This window comes from Botrytis byssoidea (genome assembly GCF_014898295.1).
Source record: "Botrytis byssoidea strain MUCL 94 chromosome Unknown BBYS_020, whole genome shotgun sequence".
Classification (NCBI taxonomy): Eukaryota; Fungi; Ascomycota; class Leotiomycetes; order Helotiales; family Sclerotiniaceae; genus Botrytis; species Botrytis byssoidea.
Genome location: NW_024065861.1, coordinates 681,622 through 705,474, shown reverse-complemented (window position 1 = coordinate 705,474; position 23,853 = coordinate 681,622). Strand labels below are relative to the sequence as shown.

Sequence of the window (23,853 nt, the reverse complement as noted above, 5' to 3'; positions counted from 1 at the left end):
TACGATGAGATGTTTGATGAGGGAAGTTGGAGATCAGGATATTTGTATGATGGGTAGATTGGTGAATGGTGAATGGATGGATGAAAGTATAGTGTGATGTTTCCATGGCATGATATGTAGTTTTGGTTGGGGTGAGTTGGATGCTGGGGATTGGGTACGACGGTTAGATGTGGCATTCAAGGAGCGACAAGGTTTAGATTATTGTTAATAATCGGAATGGGGAATGATATTGGCATATGCCATTTCGGTATGGTATTAAGATGTTGGGTAGTTTGATGTGAACTCTTGATTATCTACAAAATGGTTTAGGACGTCTACAGACTCCGGAGTATAACTCTATTGAATTGACAAAGCCTTAAATACTACTCAACATAGCCTTCTTTCTTTTTCTCAAGTCTGATTTTTAGTTTTTGCCTCCATTTAGCCACCGCCTTTCTTACTGCGTCCGCAATCTCTGGGCCTTCTGCCTCTTCAATAACGTCCAGAACCCATCTCACTCTTTCTGTTCGACCCCACTTTTCATCTCTTACATCCGCAATGATGCCCACCTGTGTAATCGCCCTTGAGATTTCCGACGTCGGTTTAACCTTATGCGCACGAAGATAGTGCCAACATTGTGTAACATTACGAAGAGCTTGCCTGGGATGCTCGACATTTTGTTGTGCAAACGCTGTTGCCATTTCGTGTATAAGTTCAATTCGTGCTTGTGAAAGGATCTCTGGTGATGGGGCTTTTCTTTTCCACTTTGGCATTGCTGCGTAGATTGGAGCATCCAATGCGGCCCAGATTCCCTCGCTTCCGTGATATACCATTGTAGCAAACAAAGACGCACACTTCTCGGGCTCGATCTCGCCTATGCAATGTTGCATGTATATATTATACGCAGCTTCGAGATCTACGAAAGTCGTTGTGTTGACGAGATCTGCTAGAACATTGGAACTTATCCGCAAGTTGAACATTTTTGATTGCCTTAGCACTGCGTGTATATGGCCGAACGCTTGTATATCTCGGAGAAAACTAAATAGATCTTGTATCTTCTCGTCGCTCAACTGTCCATACTCTTTTAAAGTCCACAAAAGCCACCCAAAGGATGAGGAAGAATGAAGGGTCTTGATCTTGAAGGTGTCGATGATTACGCTGCCGTTTGTTAAAGCGCCCTGACTTACCCAACGGGTCAGAACAAGCTCAGACATCTGGCGCCATGTCAAAGTATATTCCTTGGTGCTCAGATTGAACGGGCTAAGATCTTGTTGCTGCAATGTTTTGAATGTTTCTGTGAACATGGAATCATCGATGTTTTTCAATCTGGAAAGCACAGAAAGCCAATTTAATCGTGTCCTGTGGGATTGAGCTAGGTAGTGTTTGAGCCCTGAAACACTCTTCTGGTCCCAGAAAGTTGCGGAACAGATAACGCCCGAATGAGATCTGATCAGAACAGAAGTTATTTCTTTAGGTAAATTGGTTAGAGTTCGGCTCATTACATCAATGGAGTGACTGTGAGGCAAAAACATGTTTTCCGCAGCCCACAATTCTGTGCTGGCAGTGGAAAGATTTGTAGATGCTTGAATTAGAATTTCTCGAACGCGTTTCAACAATTCAGGAGTTTCCTCGCCTCGATTCGACCACATTAGCATTCGGAGCCGATTAATACTTCGTTGTGAGGATATTAGAGATGTCTCTGATTTCGTCAAGAGTTTATGTCTGCTTGTTGGAGCAGTCATTTTTTGGAGCCAGCTTAATGACCACTTATTGAATATAGACAAAATATTGTCTACATTACTACCCAATTGAGCTGCAGATAATGAAGGAAGTATTTCAGAAACCAGAAGTTGTGTTTCGTTGGTGCTTGGGAGATCTGCAATCAACGACAGATATTCTGCTATGACTTTCGAATCAAAATCGGCGGGCGTGAGAACTTTACAAGACACAATGCCACCCCAGACTTGTCTATAGAAAGCAAGCAGTTTTTTAGCTGCTCCAGCATCTCCTCCACGAAAAGAATCTTCCGCCTTGGGATTTTGTCTGCTAGATCCTCTAGCGTTGGAGTAAGAAGGGCTATGAATATCCACGAGAAAATTTGTAACAGTTCGAAGTGAGTTAGACAGCAGATCGCTATTAACTAGTCCAAGAGCAAGACTCTGTTGCAGTCTTTTCCCAAAAGATACGCAACGCTTTAAAGCTTTCTTCGGTCCGACCAACTGTTGATGCCAACCCTTCTCCTTTTCCGTATTCCAATCCCCTTTCAACTCGATAGATTCTCGATGATTGACCTCTATTGCCATTTTAAAATCATGAAAATGGTCTTGGATATGCCTTTCCTGTCGTAAGATATCATAGCCTTTCTCACTCGAGTCTTCCACAATTACAGACTCCATAGAAGCGTTCGCAGGTTCTTCGGGCATGGGGGTCCAATTGGTCAACCAAGATGGTAAAGCTGGCGGATGCTTTGATTGTTCCGTGATTCGAGGTGTTGGAGCCTCCCATTGCGATTCAATCTTCTCTGGCCCCCATGATGAGCACCACAAAGCCCCCGGATCGTACATTGAAGCTTGTGTCATCTCTGTGACATATGCCATTCTTCTCCTCCCCAATCTCCTCCTGCTTTCCAGCGGGCCAGGCACCGAGCTCCCATGTCGACGTATTGTATTCGAGGCACCGCAGAAGCGTTGGAATGCATTGCAAAGATCCTCCTCAGAGACCCATACACATTCAAAGGATGTTGTGAGATGTTTGAGCCTTCGACAGGAAGTCGATGGGCGAGGGAGCATCGCTCGTTGAAAAATATGCCAGCCGCGTTAATGCTTTGCGATTCGACATTGGTGAGGTATTGAATTCAGGTCTTTTTGGAGCAGAATGGCATGCTCTATATTCTTCATGCGCAAGATATCGTACAGCGAGAATGACTTCAGCGGAAGCTTTATCACTGGAGAGTTTGCGTATCATTAATTCGTACATAGCGAATAATAATTGAAATGTAACGGATCAACAGTTTTTCCAGAGCTCCCTCGTCCCTCTTAATTTTGTGGATCTTGAAGCTCACGTTTGGTGGGGTGAAAATGAAACCCCGAAGGGACCATGGGAATTAGGCAATGGTAATAGTAAGAAAATAAATAGACCAAGGTTCATATAAACCTTATACTTGGAATGAGATTTCCTCCTAACTTCTCATCGGATTTATTGTCAACCTTATTGTCTGACGCAATCTCAGACGTTTATATCTCGCACATTTGTGGTGTTTTTCCAGCAAAAGAGTCCCCTCATTTGGTTTGAGATACAAATTAGTACACTATGGAGCATCAATTTGAACCATTGCAGAATGATCTCATCCTTAGAACAGCATGGGGTAAATACAATGATTCCTAAATCTTCAGAATGCTGAGTGCTAACGAAGTCCAGGTCAGAAGGTTGAACGTCCACCAATGTGGGTGATGCGTCAAGGTATGGCCAATGTTTAAAGTCAATGAAATTGATGAGATAGAGATAGCTAACATCTGGAAATCTCACAGCTGGACGTTACCTGCCTGAATACCACGAAGCAAAAGGAAAGAATGACTTCTTTGAATGCTGCCGCTCTCCGGAGATCGCATCGACATTAACTCTCCAACCCATTGAACGTTTCGCCGGACTTGTCGACGCAGCCATTATATTTTCCGATATTCTCGTGATTCCTCAAGCTATGGGGATGACCGTAGAGATGGTTGACAAGAAAGGACCTCATTTTCCCGAACCTCTGGAGTCACCTGAGGACGGCCAATACGAGCGAGTTTTGAACAAGAAGGTAGATGTCGCGGCAGAATTGGACTATGTTTACAAGGCAATCACTTTAACCAGACATAAGTTAAAGGGAAGAGTACCATTATTTGGATTTTGTGGTGCTCCATGGACCCTGTTATGTTACATGGTGGAAGGTGGCGGAAGCAAGTTGTTTGTGAAGACCAAGACTTGGGTTTACAGGTATCCAGAAGCAAGCAAGGCTCTTCTTCAGAAGATCGCAGAAGTGTGTGTAGAGTATTTGGCTTTGCAAGTAAAGGCTGGCGCACAGGTAAGTTCATGAGCTGCTTACGACTGTACTTGGTCGGAATTAATGGTTATATCAGTTGATTCAAGTTTTCGACTCGTGGGCTGCGGAATTATCCCCATCTTCTTTCAAGGAGTTCTCACGACCATATCTTGCCTATATATCGGAAAATCTACCAAAACGCTTAAAGGAGCTCGGTCTCGAGCAAGTCCCAATGGTTGCGTTTGCAAAGGGAGCTTGGTATGCCTTAGATTCTTTGTGTGATTTAGGATACCAGGTAGTAGGCTTGGACTGGTTACAAGACCCCGCGGAGGCCGTTCGGATACGAGGAGACCGCCCAGTTGTCTTCCAAGGCAATGCAGACCCAGGAGTTCTATATGGAACTCGCTCCGAAATCACTCGGGTAGTCGAGGAAATGGTAAATGGTTTCGGTGGAGGAAAACAAGGATGGATTGCAAATCTCGGTCATGGTTGGTATTTCCTATTCGACTGCTTTTTCTCAACTAATCCATTTTCTTCTCACAGGTATCACGCCATTCGTCAACCCCGAGGATTTGAAATTCTATTTCCAAGAGATTCACCGATTGACCAAGTGATGCCAAAAATCATTAAGCGTATCGATCATTCCTTGGTGTGAACCCTCTTCTCGACACCAATATCTTCGTTCCTGTGGGAAGTATTGAGTCAAAGATAGTCCTTTGGGATTAGAATGTATAACATACCACAATTCTGGCTTCTCGCTGATGAACTTCTCCATCAATTCCTGGCACTCTTTGCTCTGCATGTTGACAACTTCAATTCCTCTTTGCTTCAAATATGCTTCACCGCCGAGGAAAGTATTGTTCTCACCCACGACGACTCGTGATATTCCGTACAAAATACATGCTCCCGTACTTTCCATCGTGATTAGCATATTCCAGGTCATTCATATGAATATCAAACATACCACATATCACATGGAGACAATCTACCCGTAATTTGTTAGTTTTGTCTTCTTAAATATGGGAATCTGTTTGATGGCGAGGTTTTCTCTTGACATACGTTGTGTACATGGTGGATCCCTTATAAGCTGAGGCAGGGAGGCGACCTGAATTCTCTAAAGCGGATGTCTCTCCCTAAGTTGCATCAGCACTTCCTCATTCGCAAGCAACAAAACAATACCAAGTCTTACATGATGAATAGCACTCCCTTTCTGGACTCTCATATTATGGCCACGGCCCAACAGCTTCCCATCTCTTGAGACTAAAGCTGCACCAATCTGACAATGATGGCATCTTGATTAGAAATGGGCAGAGATTTGTGGTAGAAATGATTTTGGAGATTCGTACAGGTACACCACCTTCTTCATATCCAATCTTGGCTTCTTCAACTGCAATTGCAAAGGCTTCTTGATCGCTCAAGGAAGTCATGACTAAATGTAATAAGTGCCAGGTGGTTTTTGATGCGGTTTGATGGGGGTGAAAGGAAGAATGAGGGGTAGTAGACAAAAGTCAAATCTCTGATTCTAGATATATATATACTAGGTACGTATTTTACTGTACAAGATGAGCAATGGAATGCTCAAGGATGTTTCTCTGACAAATTCGACTTATTTTATTCACGAAATTGTGAATTCCATACCTCAGCGGTACATCTTCTATGCCTAGGTAGGCATTCTGTACATAACTGTGCCTCGAGTGTGCCTACTCTACCTACCTGGGATCTGTTCCGATGCCAAAAAGTGGAAGAATTATCAACAGCTTATCGATAAGAAACCCACCTTTGAAGTTTGAGCCAGCCATTACAGTGTTAGTCTCAATATAGTCTAGCTTAGCCTTGTATCGGAATAAGCAAAGGGAAGGATGGTGTGGAAAGAAATGAATACAGACACAGACACAGACAGACAGGTGAGACAAGAATTGGGAAGCTGAAGACTGAAAGCATCCATTGATTACATGTACTACTGGGTATTCATTGTGAAATGATATGTATATATCTAAACACCTAGCTAGTATCGATGAATGAGAATACCCTTTATTTATAACAATTTACACCTATATATAGCTACCTACCTACTTTAAGTATATAAATTAAATGAATATTTATACATCTATATAAAATTCAACCTGAGGGTCCTCGGAGGGGCAGATTTTCCTGATTTCCCCCCAAAGAATACATTCCCAATCCTTGTCCATTTTCGAGACCCTTCTTTCAGATTCTAAAATATTTTGCCCGCCGCTTCTTCCTGCTTCTGTCTTCTGTCTTCCCTTCCTCCTTATTACTAAATAAATGTCAGGCAAGGCGAAACTACTAGGTAATAATAAGAATAAGAATAAGAATCTCATTCACATCTGGCTGGGTACACACTACCATACCTACTACTTATTTATTTATTTAGTCCATTCAGAAAAATCTTACTTACTTACTTAAACTTTCTTTCCCCTTCGAATTCATCTATCGCCCATCTGCAATCCATCTCCTCCCACCATCTTCCACTCTTAATTATTTCGACAATTAAAGTCTGTCAAAGTTTATCAAGCTACATACACTCTGAAAATACTTTCTTGAGTCTGAGATCTATTCCCTCGAGAAACAAACAAAATAAAGAACTTTTACTTGTTCTTCCCTCAAACTTTCCCTTCTTGTGCGCCGAGTCGTGAACAGTACCAAGTCGTAAGTAATTCACGGTTTCCACAATTCTAGTCATGTAGCCTGTCTATGGTAGTATCTCAATATGTGCTACTGTACCATGATGAGTTGTATTGGCATACTTATCTATGTGATTCTACGGGCCCATCATGACACTGGTTGGTTGGTTTACTTTGATGCGATTCTCGGATTGCTAACACTTCTTCTACCACTACTTCTAGAATACACAAGAGCCTAGTCGGACATTGTATTTAAAGTCTCTCGTCGACCAGAAACACAAACTCAAACACATAAAGGAAATCAACCTTAAAGAGATCTTTTCTCTACACCAATATACAAGATGGTCAAGGATACCAAGTTATACGATCTGTTGAGTGTAAGGCTCCATCCCTCTCTGTGATTCAGAGAACAATGCTCAACTCCAAAAATAGGTTGCACCAACTGCCACTGAAGCAGAACTCAAGAAAGCATACAAAGTCGGGGCTCTGAAACATCATCCAGGTTAGTGATCCCCCAGATTCTTCCCTCTTTTTGTTCTTTTCTCCTTTCTCTCACTTCCGAGACGTGATTCTGACATCCGGCCAATAGACAAGAATCAACACAACCCTGACGCCGAGGAAAAATTCAAGGAAATCTCCAGAGCATACGAAATTCTTTCGGATCCTCAAAAGCGCCAAATCTATGATCAATATGGCGAAGAAGGATTGGAGGGTGGTGGAGGAGCCGGTGGAATGAATGCCGAAGATCTATTCTCACAATTCTTTGGTGGTGGTTCTGCATTTGGTGGTGGTGGATTCGGCGGTATGTTCGGTGGTGGTGGTGGCATGCAACAACGTGGCCCACCAAAGGCCCGTACCATTCATCACGTCCACAAGGTTTCGCTTGAGGACATCTATCGCGGAAAAGTCTCCAAACTCGCTCTCCAGAAATCCGTCATCTGCCCCAAGTGTGAGGGACGAGGTGGAAAGGAAGGTGCCGTTAAGAAATGTGCTGGATGTGACGGTCACGGTATGAAGACAATGATGCGCCAGATGGGACCTATGATCCAACGTTTCCAGACTGTCTGCCCTGACTGTAATGGAGAGGGAGAGATCATCCGTGAGAAGGACAAGTGCAAGGGCTGCAATGGTAAAAAGACTACTGTGGAAAGAAAGGTTTTGCACGTCCATGTCGACAGAGGTGTTCGCAGTGGACACAAGATCGATTTCAGAGGCGAGGGTGATCAAACACCAGGCGTGCAACCAGGTGATGTTGTTTTCGAGATCGAGCAAAAACCCCACGACCGTTTCCAACGCAAAGACGACGATTTGTTTTTCCATGCCGAAGTCGATCTTTCGACTGCCCTTGCTGGTGGAACCATCTTTGTCGAACATTTGGATGAACGATGGTTGAGTGTTGAAATTCTTCCAGGAGAGGTTATCAGCCCAGGTAAGCAATGCATTCCACTGCGCCCACATTGAATTAGTTTAACAGTTTTTATAGGAAGTGTCAAGATGATTCGTGGCCAGGGTATGCCTTCATATCGTCACCACGATCACGGAAACTTGTACATCCAATTTGATGTCAAATTCCCAGAGAAGAACTGGACCACCGATCCTGCAGCGTTCGAGGCCCTCAAGACCATTCTTCCACCCGCGCCAGAAGGCATTACACCACCTACCGATGCGATGACCGAAGTTGCCGATCTCGAGGATGTCGATGCCAGTCAGCAAGCTAGAGCCTCAGGTGCCGGTGCCATGGACGAGGACGATGAAGATGGCCAAGGTGGCGAACGTGTCCAATGTGCTTCTCAATAAATTCATAGTAGTATTGGCGTTTGGCCTGGGGATTTTCTTCGTACTTTTCTTTCTTCATACAGAGATTTTTTCATCAACCTCTTTTGCATCTTTCGTCGGTTATATGATACACTATACTTGTTCTTCATGGTCTCAAGTGCGATACCACCATGGCCCATTCAAATTTTCAAGGCAAGGGCTTCTTGAATTTTGGCCATTAGCATACACGAATGACGAGATGAGCGGGTTTGGTTTCTGGGTGAATAGACGAGGGCTCGGAAGAACGAAGGGGCTAAGAGCCTTTGGACAACTCGATGTGCATGAATGGTGCGGACCCTAATTTTCTTATGAGAACATGAGAATCATACATTATGAAATGAACGGAGCATCTTTTCTAAGAGTTTCATACGATCTCAGATCAAGATGAAATCAGAATTGATGGAATCAATACATCCGAGAACCTCTGGCTGATGATCTCTTATCTTAATATGGCGTTTAGACAGCTGGGATAGATAGCATGTAGGAAAAAGAAGCAGATTATGAATCATTGTTTGTGTTTTGTGGATGGCATGATTATGTGATATGTTGCTTTACTGCGAGGTGACATGTACGTCAATTTGTAGATGCCCTTGATAATTTCCTGGTCGTGAATCTAATGCTGTGACCTATGTACCCGACCCATACTCTTTAGCCGAAGGAAAAGGAGGGACCCTAAAATATTTCAGACACATACAAATCCATGAACTCATAAATCTCGTTCAATTATATTCATTAAAACGAGGCACTAACTACTAACTACGGTACTGGTATCAGTAATGGTATTGTTACACACAAGCATCCATCTATCAAATTCTCATGCAACTTCTTCGTTCTCATATCCATCCATGCATGACTAAGTTCCTAAAAGTATTCTCCATCCTTCATCCCATCCCATCGACATAAACATTATAAACGCCTCCTCTCATCTTTTTCTCACCTCAGAATATCTCTTTAAAGCATATGCTAGACCATACAAAAAATTATACGTCCATCCCTCATCCACCTTCTCGACTCTGATTCACTCATCCTCAAAAGGCTTGACCTTAATTCCAGCCCCCTTAACTGCCTTTCTCAATTTATCCCTCGCTTCTCTCTTCCTCTTCGCCGCTTCACTCAATTCCGATTTTTCTTCAGCACTGTACCCGCTGACCTTCTTCCTCGGACTGGGACTTCCATAAATCGAACCCGAACCACTCATCATGAGAGTCGAACCGCCTAATCTTCTCGAGGCAGAACCCTTAAACTGACTTTCCGGTGTGTAGAAAAGTCTACTTGAGTTCGAGGTACCAGGTGTATTGACTCTCATACTTAATCTATTTGTACTCTTCTGCGGTGTTCTCAAGGAGGGCGATGATTCTCGACTAGTAGTATTGAATCTCATTTTGCGCATCTGGTTTTCGAGTACATCGACATCGCCGCTGCGTTTCTCCGCCATTGAAGTCATTTTGGTGATGGTACGCATGATCGCTTCAACGGTGGGAGCTGCGTTTTTTGCATTCCCGATGGAATCCTGAGATGCAATTTTAGCTCTGAGAACCGTGAGGCCTTCTTCGGCTTCAGAAAGGAGTTTTTGGAAGTTCAAGTAATCTCGACGAAGATCGTGTTGCTGTGCGGCTTGCTCGGCATTAAGTGGTTGTGCTCGAGCTATCGCTACTTGGTCAGGGTGTATATGTGATTGAACTGTCTTTTTGACTTCTTCGAATCTTTGTCTTAATTTGACAGTTTCCTTCTCGAGGTTTTCGCAAGTTTCGATTTTGCCATCCACATCTTGAATTTTACCCATTTCGAGTTCGCGCGCTAGGTCCTTTTCCACGATATAGGAAAGTGCTTTTATTTCATCTAGGCACCATGACTCATCATCTTCAAGATCCTTTCTGCCCCTGTCTTCTTTGAGTTGCTCTGTGTGGCCCTTGATAAAGGATTTCAAAGCCTTTGCATTTAAACCAAGAGTGTCAATCATAGAATTGATATCGCGGTACAAAATTTCTACCTGAGCCGGAATACTATCACCCTTTTCAGGCGATTTGACATCTGAATAAGCGACAAATTCATCTAAAGTCCTCGTGGCTTCAATGTCCTCTGTGAGGAATTTCTGCATCTTATCATCTTCATCATCGACGAGCGATCTAGTCTCCTCTGCCTCCTTTCTTGCTCTAGCCTCAAGACGACGCTGTTCCTGTGCCCTCTCTTGTTCAACAGATGTCGCAAAAGTGCTTTGCGTAGGCGTAATTGCTCGTCCTGGTGGCTTTTGCGCGTTCAGTAGATGTGATGCGAATCCTGGCGCGCTGGCAGACCGGGACGCATCGGGACGCATCATTCGCGGCGGAACAGCCGTTCTCACGGGACTGGGTGACCGAGGTGATGGAGGAATTATAGGGCCTGTTGGCGGCGGTAGTTTGGGGGCAGCACTAGTCTCTCCGAAGAGACCCCTCGATTGTCCAAACGAGGGGGGCTTTTGTACTTTTGTGAAAGGACCGATATCTGCTTTCGCTTTCTGGTTGCCTCCGAAGGAGCTCTGAGGTGTTGGGCTTGGCGTGACGTTATCCTCAGATGTTGGACTATCTAGCTTTCCGAGATCCTCTCCGCTTCCCTCTTCACTCGGCTCTTTGCTCTGATCGTCGTCTTCATCTTCTGTAAGGAAGTCGGAATCATCACCTTCATCATCCGGGCCTCCAGGTATATCGTCTGTTGGGGCTTCAGGTGCAGGTGCTTGAGCCGGCGACTGAGAGTCTTTTTTGATTGGAGGTGGTATTTCGGTTTGAGTTGGTTTAGGTTTTAGGACAAAATCGGGTGGTAAGGGCGCATCATTCTCTTTTTCAAAGGTAGGAATATCTTTAGCAACGGGTTTAGGTTTAGGTGTGAAATCCGGAGGAAGTGGTGCATCATTTGCAGAGGCAGACGTTTCCCCGACAGTGTAGCTGGATTTACTCGTTGGATCTGGGGGCAGAGGAGCTTCAGGCATTCTATCGCTTGGTTCTTGTTTGATCTTCACAGGTAGTGAAGAAGAAGCTGGAGCTGGCTTAGTAGGTATAGCCGCGGCGAAGGGATTTGGGGTGGCTTTAGCCGGGGCTGCGAAAGGATTTGGAGCCGCCTTTACTTCGGTGCTCGCGAAAGGGTTAGGTTTTGTGGATCCAGAAGCAGAACCAAAAAGTCCACCACCAGTAGCGGGGGCTGTTGTGTTAAAAAATGAAGACTTTGCCGGGGCAGGAGTTGAACTTGGAGTTACGGATTGAGGTTTTGTTTGATCTTCTGCTTCTGGAGCGTCCATATCTGCATCTTTCGAAACAGGTGGTTGCACAGCGGGGGTCTTCTCTGCCTCTTTCAAAGCGTTACCAAAGGCTCCACCTCCAAAGAACGAATTCTTTGTTGCAGTCGTGTTATCTGGCTCGGATTCTTTAGAAGTATCGGCCTTGAACGTGGAACCAATGACAAACTTACCGCCTCCGAAAGTACTTGACGAAGACTGTTGCTCAGTTTTATTGGCACCCCCGAAGAGACTGCTAGATTGCGCTGTATTGCTAGTATTGCTTGAACCGAATATCCCGCCACTAGTACTTGGAGCGTTGTTGTTAGTAGAACCAAAAATGCCACCTCCACTGGCGGGCAATGCGGCAGGTTTAGAACCAAATATGCTTCCTCCGGTGGCTGGGGTAGCTGCAGCTGCGAAACCACCTTGATTTGCAAAATTAGCAAATCCTCCAGACGCTTGAGGCTTGCTTCCAGTAGCAGCACTTGAGCCAAATACAGGTTGAGATGCCCCCAAAGCACTTGATTGACCAAAAGCTGTGCCTGTGCTTGGCGCAGTAGTATTCGTAGAACCCCATACTGATTGTCGCCCTGGCAAACCCGATTGTCCGAATGCTGGGGCGGATGGTGTACCGAAGGCTGGCGCGCCGAAAGCTGGACCTGCTTGTGCTGCAGGAGGGGCCATTGATGGAGTACCAAAACTTGGCGTTCCAAATGCTTGACCGGTCTGACCACCCTGGGCACCCCATGGCGACTGTGTCTTGCCCATAGCAGAGGACGACCCGAACGCACCTGTCCCAGCAGGAACTGCTGGTTTCCCAAATGCCGAGTTGGTAGGAGCTTGGCTTCCGAAAGATTGACTTGAAGTACTGGCAAAGGCAGGTGCTGCTGTGGTAGCCTGTTGCGAAGGCGCTACCCCTTCAGCAGCAACTAGACCTGGATATATAGTTTTCTGCCGAATCGAGTCGTTGTAGATGATCCACCAAGAAGCCAGGACGCCTTCGTTGTTCAGAACCATAAGAGCAGGCGCGGGGTAAGGTGATTCATCGATCTCTTCATCGCCGGGAATCGGCTTCCAGATCTTCGTAGTGCTTGATAGATCAAGCGCAAAACCAATGGGAGAGGTATCACCGAACCCTCCACCTGATGTTGCAGGAAGCTGAGCTCTAAAAGAGTCGTCGGCCATTTCTGTCATCGTGAATACCCCTGTTATTCTGTCTGAGGGTTTATCGGTAGTTAGCGGTACGCTCGATTTGGTGAAGAGATTGATGTCCGTGGATGCCGTCGAGCCTACTACCAGTAAATCCTGTATGCTTGGGGGAAAGTCTTTCAAACGAAGCAAGAAGTGATGCGGTGGTGAACGATTGAGACCATACGGTGGAGCAGGATCGGTAAGTTTCTGGAACGTGAAGATCGCAGGTGGTTGCCTCGTAGCCAGATGGAATTTGGACTCGGGAGCATTGCTAGGGTCGAAGTTTGATGGTGTATGCACAAGCAAGAATACGTTGTTTTCGAGCCAAGTAATGGATGATACTTCGGCGTGTTAGTTTTTTCCTGTGATAGGAAACAACAAAGAAGACTTACCATGATCACCATCATTTAAGCCGGGCGGCTTTGGGATTTCTGCTTTGATTTCCCCCTCCGGTGTCATTTGCACAGCACTGCCATCGCCTAGCCCAGCTACCAATTGTTTTCCTTTAGTGGACCACGAAACGCAGCTGACGCCACTCCTTAAGACCTGACCATTGGGTCCTGGTTTGAACGCGCGATCTTTAAGGTTCGCCATCATAAGGTTTCCATCCCCGGTCACAACCGCCAGAAGCTCGCCTTTCTCCCTGGTGGGATTTGGCACAAGAGCTCGCAAAGATTCGCCATTTGTAGGTACTTCGAAAGCTGTTTGTGTAGATCCATTGAGAAGAGCGTCAACATCGTAGACAGCCAGCCCACCACCAGTCTCCGCAGATAGAATCAAATAAGCGTCGTCCGCTGAAAAGGCAAGCTGTGATACCCTCATGGGCATAGGAATTCTGAGCTCAGGCTGGAAAGTTTTGAAATTTCCACTGCCAGGTCCCTCAAATGCCTTTTCCACTGATGCCGTCCTTGCAACAACTATAGCGTCTGGACCGGCCGCTGCCAGCAATCCACGGCGGGAAGATATGCTCAGTAACGAGGATGTTGGAGGAGGAGGGTTATCGGCTGGCCATGCTGAAGGAAGTAATTGTAATTTAGATTCGCCCGCGAGAGCATGAAAGTGAAGGGCCTATGCTTGTATTAACCACTGTAATCACCCTGCCAGACACTAGAATAATGTATATACCGTCGTTTGTATGTCCTCCAACTCGGGACCCAATTGTGCACTACGTCCTGTCGCACCACCAGCAGGGCCTGCACCAAGACTACCACCCCCTGGGTTACCAAAGCTGAATGCCATGATCTCAAAAGATGCCCCAGAATACTAAGTGGATTGGCAATTCATTACAGAGCTCGGCGCATGAAGTAAGTATACCGAATAATTTTGCGAAAGGAAGAAAGAAATAGACGTGAACTGAGATCGACAGCAAGTGAAATCGGAAAAGTTAATTCGAGGAGCTGTATCGAATACCCAAGCTTTGTAAATCTGCGGTGGTAAAAGAGACGATTAAAGAAGGCAAATGGTTCTAGCTTTCCACTTCAAAATAATAATAAAGCTCGATTCGCTCTCCGCTCGCGTTTTTGTAGATCACGTGTTAAATCGCGAAAGCACAAGCTCAAGCTCCAGGCGCCCAAAGGTCCTCGTCAGCGACAGCAACCTGGGATTATCAAAGTTCCGTTTGAAGCTCAGCAAAACAATCATTTCAACACATTTACGAATATTTCGAATTTCTCCCAGAATTCTACTCCGTCTAAACCCATTCCAATACCTTAGTCTCACATATAATTCCGCTCGTTGAGCTTTGTTGATACAATGCCTGGTTTCGACTTCTCCAACCATACTCGCAATGCTGCGTTGCACGCCAGAGGTGTTCCATTACCAAAAGCTACCAGCACCGGAACTACGATCGTAGGATGTATCTTTGAAGGAGGCGTAGTTGTGAGTTACATTCATTATTCTGCCATCTATAAATAATTTAAATGCCTCGTCATTTCAAAATTACACACAAACTACGATGCTGATCAGACCTTATCCAGATCGCAGCAGATACCAGAGCTACCAGCGGACCCATAGTAGCAGACAAGGTACGATCAGTATAATATTACAACTGTTGATGCAATACTTATTGCCATTAGAATTGCGAGAAACTCCATTACATTGCTCCTCAAATCTGGTGTGCAGGTGCAGGTACAGCTGCCGATACCGAATTCACAACCGCCCTCATCTCTTCACAACTCGAGCTCCACTCGTTATCAACAGGGCGCAAACCTCGCGTCGTCACTTGCATGACTATGCTTAAACAACACTTGTTCAGACACCAAGGTCACATTGGAGCATATCTTGTAGTGGCAGGTGTTGATCCTACAGGTGTTGGATTGTTCACAGTACATGCGCACGGAAGTACAGACAAGTTGCCATATGTTACCATGGGAAGTGGTTCACTTGCTGCGATGTCTGTGTTTGAGACACAATGGAAATCTAAGATGACAGAGGATGAGGCTGTCCAGTTGGCATCAAATGCTATTCAAGCTGGTATCTTTAACGATTTGGGTTCCGGATCGAACGTGGATGTGGCAATTATCACAAAAGATAAGACAACATTGAAGAGAGGCTTCGTCAAGCCAAATGAGAGAAGCAAAAAGCAAAAAAGTTATGTTTTCCCTAGAGGAACAACGGCTGTTCTCAACGAAAAGATCATTACAAGGGAGGAGATTAGTAAATATGTCACAGTACATGAGATTGAAGGTGAGGCTGCGCTAGGGGAGAAAATGGATATTGATGCTTGAGGATAGAAGGTTGTCTAGGACGGGGTCTCTACTTGTATCAAAAGACTAAATTCAAGGAAAGGCGCATCACAAATATCATGTAGCTTGAGGAGAATGCGTTCACGTTATAATGAAATATACGATGGGAGCTAAGGCTGCATCATATTAAACCGATTTTTTTATATTGATGATTCCAATTGTAGTTTAAGCCTTAAGGTGACAGACAATGGACTGATACCATTCCTAGTAAATAGATAGATGGAATAAAGAGCGAGCCGCTACCCCGCTAGCGCTTACATACCCCAAAATGTCCACTGAACGGTCGCTCTGTATCCCTACCAGAGTAATGAAACGGCCGTTTCCACTTCGTTAAACTCTTCTTGAGATAAAGATCTCGAGGTTGATGTGATTTACGGACGTAGTGAGATTTCTAGGCCCGGGAAACTCCCGAGTCACGACTTCAAAATCATGCATTATTTCAATGACTCAAATACGAACATTCCAAACTACTCTAAGCCATCCGATCAACAAAAGCAAAGTCCTGACACGGCTGATACTACTCCATCTCTTCTCCCCCCCTCTAATAATCTAGGTTCTGTATCGCCCGTCCCACCGACGGCTTCAAGCAATGCAAATACATCGACGGGACCCGCCCCACGGATTCGAAGAAGGAATCGTATGATTACATCATGTCTTGAATGCCGACGACGAAAGCTCAAGTGTAACAAATCACAACCATGCAGTAACTGTTTGAAATTTACTCGAGATTGTGTGTTTCTTGCACCAGCGCTTGACCAGGCAAGTCAACTTAAGCTTACCGAGATCAAGGAGAAAGTTGGCTCCCTGGAACGATTACTAGAACGCGATGTAGCAAAGCATTCAAATCATTTATCTTCTAACCAGCGCATGGCATTGCCTGATGATGCAGATGATAATCTACCTCCAAATGAGGATGAAAAGGTACACTCTATTCTGTGATACGCGCCCCGTTTTCACAGTCATTGACTGAACCACAATAGGATCTAGAGCCGTCGCCACTCGCATCAGTAGATGCGGTCTATGAGGTTGACGGAGACGACGATGACCTTCTTGATCTTGGAATTCAAATGGGTAAGATGAGGATTACAGAACGAATTGGAGGATTTTTCCGTCCTAAGATCAGCCAAGAGGTAAGATCCCTTGATGATTATACTCTTGCCATCCCCAGAACACCCTTTCTTTATCTGAGTGACAGATTGGCTTGCAATAGTCTGTTGATCATAACCTGTTTGACAATGGGCTTTTTGGTTAATCACAGGAGCACTGGATTACACCGGCGTTACCGCGAACCTCAAAAGTCGCTGGGTTCATCAGTTAATATTCTGTTCCCCTACCTATTGTGATACTCCTAGGATTTTTATACCTTAATAACACACCAAGCTGTAATTGGGAAGACATCGCTAAATTCCTCGTAGCTTGAGCATGCAATAAAAGACCCATATGTTTGGGGAAAGGAGGATGATTCGATCGGCATCCACACCTTACCTCCTGCTCAGGAATGGCTGAAGCCTGGGCTAGCTTATATTGCTCCTTCGTCAGGTTTCTTCTTTGGACAGACAGGACAACCAGCATCCCTCATAGACTTTCTTCCATCTCGACTTGCTGCCGATAGGCTTGTCAAACAATTCTTTATAGCTGTCTATCCCATCGCACAAATTTTGCATCGGCCATCATTCGAGAAAGAATACGACACATTCTGGGACGAAGTCTCATTAGGCATCGAGCCTCCTAATCCTGTCCAAGCTATGGTATTTGCAGTCATGTTTGCTGGTGTTGTTAGCATGGTTCCCTCAGAAGTTATTCGTGACTTTGGTGTCGCAAAACCAAGTTTGATTGATAACTTTAGACTGGGTACGGAAACAGCTCTTGGTCGTGCCAATTTTCTACGAACAACCAAAATTGAAACACTCCAAGCTTTTGTTTTATATTTGGTTTGTCTAAGCCTCTTATAGTCATGCTTACCATACTAATCAGGCCACATAGATACCTCTTTGTAGAGCGGAGGTCTCCAGAGCCCATTCTGTACTTGTTGGAGCGGCCATTCGTATGGCCGAATGTATGGGTCTCCATCGTGATGGAGAGTTCTATGGGCTATCACCATTAGAGACCCACGTACGTCGGCTTATTTGGCATCAGCTATGCTTTCTTGATATCAGAACTTGTGAAGCTCAAGGCCCACGGCCTACTATTCGTCGAGATGATTTTGATACAAAGTTACCACTGAATGTTGACGATATTGATCTCCATGCTACTGGAAAACCACCTGAGACTGCAGATCGTTGGACAGATGCCACTTTCTCAATCATCAGATTCGAAATCAACGAAATGTATAGAATAATCTGGGTTGACCGACCTCGAATTCAAATGCGGAAGATTAGTCTCACAGCCGTTCTTAGTAAGATAGAGACATTTCGGCAAAACATGACCAAGTATGACAAGCTTATGGATGATAGAGTGCCCATCCAAAAGTGCGCAAAGCTTGTCAAATCTGTTCTGCTTTCTCGAATGCATGTCATGCTACTTCATAGCTATCATAGTTCTACACATTACCGAATGCCCGACCGTCTACGGAACATTATGATCACTAATGGCCTCCATTCTATGGAAAGTGCAATAGCTCTAGAGACTACACCAGCGCTCCACAACTGGGAATGGTATGGAGGGGCATTTCAACAATATCATACAGCCTTTCTTCTTCTGATGGAAGTATATGTTCATCCCCAGAGAAAGGAGGCAAACCATATCTGGTCGTGCCTCGATTATGTCTTTGAGTGTGACCCTCACCTGCCGCGACTCACCAAAGCAAGAAAGATTCTTTCTGAATTGCAACAGAAGACGGCTGTATATCAAAGTATGAGAGGCATGCGAGCACCGGTGACTATGAACAAACTTGTTGGCCAGCGGCCTCCTAAGCCAACTTCGGAAGAAGGTCGTGCAACGGGTCCCGTACCGAATCCCGTACCATATTTACTCGGTAAAATGCCCCTTTCTGACTCAGATGCAATAATCTCGAGTGTTTCAAACGATGAACACGTCGGGACTTATCCAACTGGGCGGACTAGTGAAGTAAGCAGTCCAGCTAGCACAATGGGGCAGCAGATAGTATCTCAATCATCAAGTGTCAACGACGATATTATGGCTGACATAGACTGGGTATGTTCTTCCAGCTATCTAATATACGTTGTTGCTAATTCTACTGCAGGATGCATTCGATGCACTATTTCCACCAGATCAACAATCAGAGCTCGACGTTCACAATTTCTCTTTTTCGAACACAGGTATTGGCTTATAATTTTGGTACGATATAGAAACATTTTGATGTTTATCAATGTTAAATACGTTTGTTATTTTCCTTCTTCGTTCTGTTCTGTAAACTGTACATTACATCCATCATTTAGAACTATTTGAGCAATGTTCTTGTTCATTGAGTTGAGTTGGACGAATTATTGATAGCTTCTTTTCCCATGCTCATCCCTATTCGGCCACAAAGAGGGGAAATCTGCCCCACATCACCCTGGCCGGACGCCCTCGGCCAATAACCCCAGCAATCTGGAACGAACCAGCGATTTCGCCATATCTATATAGATATCACGCAATTGACCAAAGAAAGTAGATCTACAAATGAAACCGAACCTAAACTTCCGTCATTATGAGAAAAGATGGAGTGACATACGCAATTATCAAGTATGAGATAAGATAAATAATAATAGTAATAAGTAGCTATCACCCCCCTCTTTCGAAATCCCTCTCTTTCTATCCTTCTATATCAAATCACATTTTTGATACTTTCGAATATCTTCACTTATTTCATTTACCATTTAACATCGAAGAAACTGTGAAAATGGCTCCTTCACTTCTTGATACCCAGCCTATAGCACCCCATCAAATTTCCTCTCCATCCCAAAAAACCATTGATCGCAAAGTCTTCCCAGATGGTATCAAAACTTCGGGTCAACATCCACCACTTTACGATCAATTGAGACCTTACTCTGATTTTCCAAAAGAAATCACCGGAGAAACAGTGTGGAAAGCAGAAGATTATATCAATAACCCAGAAAGATGGGTTCATGTTTTCAATGAGGAGGAAATCGCAGAACTGAGTGCTGTAGCGGATAAGTTCATCGCGGATAAAATCCCTCTGACGGGTATTTCTCAAGTATGTGGTGCAACACTCGAATGTCGTCCAAGTACGAATTAAAGGATTCCTTGACTAATTCCAACCAGGATACCTTCCGCCTCTCAAAAGTTTCTACTCTACTAGCATCAATTCGAGCGGAAACTTTGAACGGAAAGGGCTTTATCCTTTTCAAAGGATTTCCAGTCGAGAAATGGGGGAATCATAAATCTGCCGTTGCATATATGGGATTAGGAACCTACCTTGGATATTTTGTTAGTCAAAATGGTCGAGGTCATGTTCTTGGACACGTTAAGGATCTTGGCGAGGATTCAACACAAATTGATAAAGTTAGAATTTATAGAACCAACGCCAGGTAAGTCTCTATCTTGTTATTATTCTGTGTTGAAAAGCTAACAAAATTAGACAATTCTTCCACGCCGATGACTCTGATATTGTCGGCCTTCTGTGCATCGCAAGAGCGCTCGAAGGCGGAGAATCCGATATCGTTTCTTCGCACCACGTTTGGAACACTTTGCAAAAAGAACGCCCTGATGTAGCAGAAACACTTACCAAACCTATCTGGTACTTTGATAGAAAGGGAGAAGTCAGTGTTGGTGAAGAACCATACATCAAGACCTCTGTCTTTTATCTCGAGACCGGCCCCAATGGTCGTGTATACTCAAAATGGGATCCATACTACGTGAAGTCTCTCACTCGATTTTCGGACGCAGGAGTCATTCCACCTTTGTCACCCGAACAGGTTGAGGCTGCTAAGGTTCTGGAAGAGACTTGTCACCGATTGAGATTGCACATGATTCTCGAGATTGGTGATATCCAATTCTTGAGTAACGAACACGTACTTCATGCTCGTACTGCATATAAAGATCATGCACCACCAGCACCAAGAAGGCATCTTATGAGACTATGGCTGGCGACACCGGAGAGTGAGGGAGGATGGAAACTACCGTTCCATGATTCGAACGAGAAGAAGAGAGGTGGCATTCAGGTCAATGATCAGGCTCCTGTTGCACCACTGGATGCAGAATAGATCTTGTGAAATGGCAATATCATTATAGACAGCGTAGAGTCATCGATGACCAAAATGAATTACTGAACATATCAAGCTAAAGTCTTCAATTTGCTTCAAACATTGCCCTTCCAGTATGTGCGTTCATTCAAAATAACGAAGCTCTAACACTCCACTCGTTTTGAGCCATCGCACGTTGGGAAACGCATGCATGGGGCAAATATCTGTCTAGAAAGGCGATTAGTGACTTTCCTGGACCGAAGTTATTTCGACATACTCTCAATTGCATTTTCTCCCTCCATCCGTACTCGCATCGTCTTACTTCCTCACATAATAACACAGAGCTTAATATTATCCTTCCTCTGAATCCTTTGCTTCTTCTCCACTTTCTTCTTCCTCGGCTCTGGCGTCAGATCAGGCGGACCAAACCACTATTCTCATGCACAGTATCAGCTTCTTTCATCATCTCAACTACCTCAGTCTTCTAACCCTTTCCCTCGCTTTCCCTACCCACAACCCAAGCAAACTCACCGATCCACCCGTCTTCCTCTCCTCAACCATCTTAACCAAGTTTCTGTCATACACCCCCCTGAAATCATGCGTCGGACACATATTTTTCACCACTCTTACAATCATCGGTCCTTCGATTCTTAAGGAACTAGAGGCGAATATTGGACAGGTGAGGAGGCCCATGCCCCAATTGCAGGGTTGGGCGATTTGTATCCATTGGCAGGGCTGGTGAGGAGCGTTTTTGTCTTTGGATTTGGGGGAAGAGGAGTGGGATTGGTGATGATGAGAACGAGTATGAGAATGACCGTTGGGGTCCTGGTGCTCGTGGCAGGTGAAGGATTGGTGAAAGGTATATTTGCACATTTCGGTAGATGTTAATTAGTGGATGGTTTGAATGTGGCTTGAAATCTGTAGCGGAGTAACAAATCGCTGGATACTTTCTTCTACTTGGTGATGTGAATCCGACGGCGCTCTTGAGAAATGCGAGTTGAAGGAGAAACCATGCAGGTGTGAGTGAATCGACGGAATACATATAAAAAGCTCTAAACCTCTTTTTTCTCGCAATGATTCACATGTGGTAGGAAAGAACGAAAAGTGAATGATAAGGCTGATACTCGTATTACATCGAATTTCCTCAGACGAGAGTCATTGTGACCGTATGGGTAGGTATATCTCATCATCCATTGAGAAGTAACGCTAGTCCTCCGATGCAATACCCCATTCCAAACTCCGCACATCCCATGTAAATATGTACATATCATACAAGTCCAACCGTTTATAGCTTTATAACTGTTCAGGCCCGGGGTTCTCTTCGCTACTTTCCTCCACTTGTTTCTTTCGTATTGCTTGCATGAGCTCATACAATTGCCCTAATTGTTGATCTGAACTCTCTGTTAGCATTTGGTATCATCAAATTATGGCAAAATGCATACCACTCATCTTGTCAATCTTCTCTTTATCCATACGCTCCCCAATCCAACTTTCTCCCTCAAGTTTCTGTGCATACATCTGCCACTCCGTTAAAAAGCCAATCTATCCCTCAATTAGCTCTCGTGAATCCCAATCCTCTCCATTCATTTTCCAAAGCACGAAACTCACAATATGCACCGGGTTCTCCACCTCCCTATGTTGTCTAAACTCGCTCTTGATATACTCATCCCCCAATAACCTCATTTCTCTCGGTAAATGTTTCCTATGCGCTCTAAATAACCTCCGATATAGAGGAATCGGTGGCAGTAAAGCTAAAGGTGCAGGTCTCAATCCCTTTCCAGTACCTGCCGCCGAAGGCGATGCCATTAACAAGCGTGGTGAAAGCTTCATTTTGAAATGTGGGTGTTAATTGTAAAATCTGGGGAATGAGGCATGAGAGCTCGTGAAGTCATCGATCCATGATGACTTTCGGCAATCTATTTCCCCGCCAAAAATTAATTTATCAGCCTTGTCACTCATCCGCTTCTCACACAATCAAAAGATCTGTTGCGCATCTGAGGGAACTTTCAAAATCCGGAACTGTATAGGGAAAGTTTAAATTTAAATACAGATTTGCAAAGAGGAAGCTTCTGCGATCTCGAAAAAGGAAACTGTCCCAGTGATTTTCAAAGAAAAATATAGCTTTTCCGACAAAGGGCGTTTTGAGCTTTTCGCGGCTCCTCTTGCTTCCATCCCAGTTACAGCCTTCTCGCATTCACTTACACGCAGTCTGTTGCGCGAACAAGGTAGAAATGCTTCCGACTCCCGATACCTCACATGTGTCGTTTGATAGAATCTACGAACCTGCCGAAGATTCCTTCCTGCTCCTCGACACCCTATCCTCCGTGAGTGAAAAAGAATTTCTGCGCCAACGATTTCCTCAAAGAGGACTGAGCTCGTTATCGCCCTCTCCATTGGTAGTAGAGATTGGTACTGGATCTGGAGTTGTTCTCTCCTTCGTACATGCACATACAGAAATTATATTTGGCAGAGCGGATATTCTTACAGCGGGCGTCGATGTCAATCGCTATGCATGCGAGGCTACACAGGAAACAGTGAGAGTAGCGGAGAAGGACCAGGCTTCACAAAACATATCACACGGGTCGTATCTAGGGAATATGGTGGGAAATTTAGGAACTTCTTTAAAGCCTGGAATGACAGATGTATTGATTTTTAATCCGCCATATGTGCCAAGTCCGGATGTGCCTATACCAGAGCTTTCTGGGGCAGGTAACGAGGACGGGTCATTGTCATATGAAGGGGACTCAAAATTACTAGCTTTGTCGTATGCGGGTGGAGTGGATGGTATGGAGATTACGGATCGGCTAATCGATGCTTTGCCGGACGTTCTGAACCAGGAGAGAGGTTGTGCGTACATCTTGCTCTGCGCGCAGAACAAACCCGAGGATGTCAAACAACGAATACGTGGTTTTGGAGAAGAGTGGAAAGCGGAAACCGTTAGTAATAGTGGAAAGGTTGGGGGATGGGAAAAATTGCAAATTGTTAGGATTTGGCGCATGCCACCTAACACTACCTGAAATCAACGTAACCAGCACTCGTCCATATTGTTCTGATGCGGTCAAAAAAG

General features: G+C 44.7%; 10 protein-coding genes across 10 annotated transcripts; 6 read left to right on the top strand and 4 right to left on the bottom strand.

Moving 5' to 3' along the window:
- Positions 1-362: 362 nt before the first annotated feature.
- EAE97_009154 (uncharacterized protein) lies at positions 363-2,768 on the bottom strand (the record flags this gene model as incomplete). The annotated part of the gene is made up of 1 exon (XM_038879669.1): positions 363-2,768. One exon carries the CDS (start codon positions 2,766-2,768, stop codon positions 363-365), a length of 2,406 nt encoding a protein of 801 aa, XP_038729682.1.
- A 520-nt stretch (positions 2,769-3,288) lies between these two features.
- EAE97_009153 (uncharacterized protein) lies at positions 3,289-4,614 on the top strand (the record flags this gene model as incomplete). The annotated part of the gene is made up of 5 exons (XM_038879668.1): positions 3,289-3,343; positions 3,397-3,438; positions 3,507-4,042; positions 4,098-4,488; positions 4,544-4,614. 5 exons carry the CDS (start codon positions 3,289-3,291, stop codon positions 4,612-4,614), a joined length of 1,095 nt encoding a protein of 364 aa, XP_038729681.1.
- A 25-nt stretch (positions 4,615-4,639) lies between these two features.
- Positions 4,640-5,427, bottom strand: EAE97_009152 (uncharacterized protein; the record flags this gene model as incomplete). The annotated part of the gene is made up of 6 exons (XM_038879667.1): positions 4,640-4,685; positions 4,741-4,911; positions 4,965-4,985; positions 5,060-5,133; positions 5,190-5,276; positions 5,347-5,427. The coding sequence occupies 6 exons, from the start codon at positions 5,425-5,427 to the stop codon at positions 4,640-4,642; spliced, it is 480 nt and encodes a 159-aa protein (XP_038729680.1).
- Positions 5,428-6,986: 1,559 nt separating this feature from the next.
- Positions 6,987-8,442, top strand: EAE97_009151 (uncharacterized protein; the record flags this gene model as incomplete). Its single annotated transcript, XM_038879666.1, has 4 exons — positions 6,987-7,022; positions 7,078-7,147; positions 7,235-8,074; positions 8,129-8,442. The coding sequence occupies 4 exons, from the start codon at positions 6,987-6,989 to the stop codon at positions 8,440-8,442; spliced, it is 1,260 nt and encodes a 419-aa protein (XP_038729679.1).
- A 1,036-nt stretch (positions 8,443-9,478) lies between these two features.
- On the bottom strand, positions 9,479-14,137 carry EAE97_009150 (uncharacterized protein; the record flags this gene model as incomplete). The annotated part of the gene is made up of 3 exons (XM_038879665.1): positions 9,479-13,239; positions 13,291-13,966; positions 14,024-14,137. 3 exons carry the CDS (start codon positions 14,135-14,137, stop codon positions 9,479-9,481), a joined length of 4,551 nt encoding a protein of 1,516 aa, XP_038729678.1.
- Positions 14,138-14,650: 513 nt separating this feature from the next.
- Positions 14,651-15,624, top strand: EAE97_009149 (uncharacterized protein; the record flags this gene model as incomplete). The annotated part of the gene is made up of 3 exons (XM_038879664.1): positions 14,651-14,776; positions 14,875-14,922; positions 14,974-15,624. The coding sequence occupies 3 exons, from the start codon at positions 14,651-14,653 to the stop codon at positions 15,622-15,624; spliced, it is 825 nt and encodes a 274-aa protein (XP_038729677.1).
- Positions 15,625-16,071: 447 nt separating this feature from the next.
- Positions 16,072-18,934, top strand: EAE97_009148 (uncharacterized protein; the record flags this gene model as incomplete). Its single annotated transcript, XM_038879663.1, has 5 exons — positions 16,072-16,563; positions 16,623-16,772; positions 17,058-17,573; positions 17,626-18,795; positions 18,845-18,934. The coding sequence occupies 5 exons, from the start codon at positions 16,072-16,074 to the stop codon at positions 18,932-18,934; spliced, it is 2,418 nt and encodes an 805-aa protein (XP_038729676.1).
- A 549-nt stretch (positions 18,935-19,483) lies between these two features.
- On the top strand, positions 19,484-20,807 carry EAE97_009147 (uncharacterized protein; the record flags this gene model as incomplete). The annotated part of the gene is made up of 3 exons (XM_038879662.1): positions 19,484-19,798; positions 19,867-20,132; positions 20,183-20,807. 3 exons carry the CDS (start codon positions 19,484-19,486, stop codon positions 20,805-20,807), a joined length of 1,206 nt encoding a protein of 401 aa, XP_038729675.1.
- A 1,272-nt stretch (positions 20,808-22,079) lies between these two features.
- Positions 22,080-22,616, bottom strand: EAE97_009146 (uncharacterized protein; the record flags this gene model as incomplete). Its single annotated transcript, XM_038879661.1, has 3 exons — positions 22,080-22,177; positions 22,229-22,328; positions 22,395-22,616. The coding sequence occupies 3 exons, from the start codon at positions 22,614-22,616 to the stop codon at positions 22,080-22,082; spliced, it is 420 nt and encodes a 139-aa protein (XP_038729674.1).
- A 401-nt stretch (positions 22,617-23,017) lies between these two features.
- Positions 23,018-23,803, top strand: EAE97_009145 (uncharacterized protein; the record flags this gene model as incomplete). The annotated part of the gene is made up of 1 exon (XM_038879660.1): positions 23,018-23,803. One exon carries the CDS (start codon positions 23,018-23,020, stop codon positions 23,801-23,803), a length of 786 nt encoding a protein of 261 aa, XP_038729673.1.
- Positions 23,804-23,853: the final 50 nt, after the last annotated feature.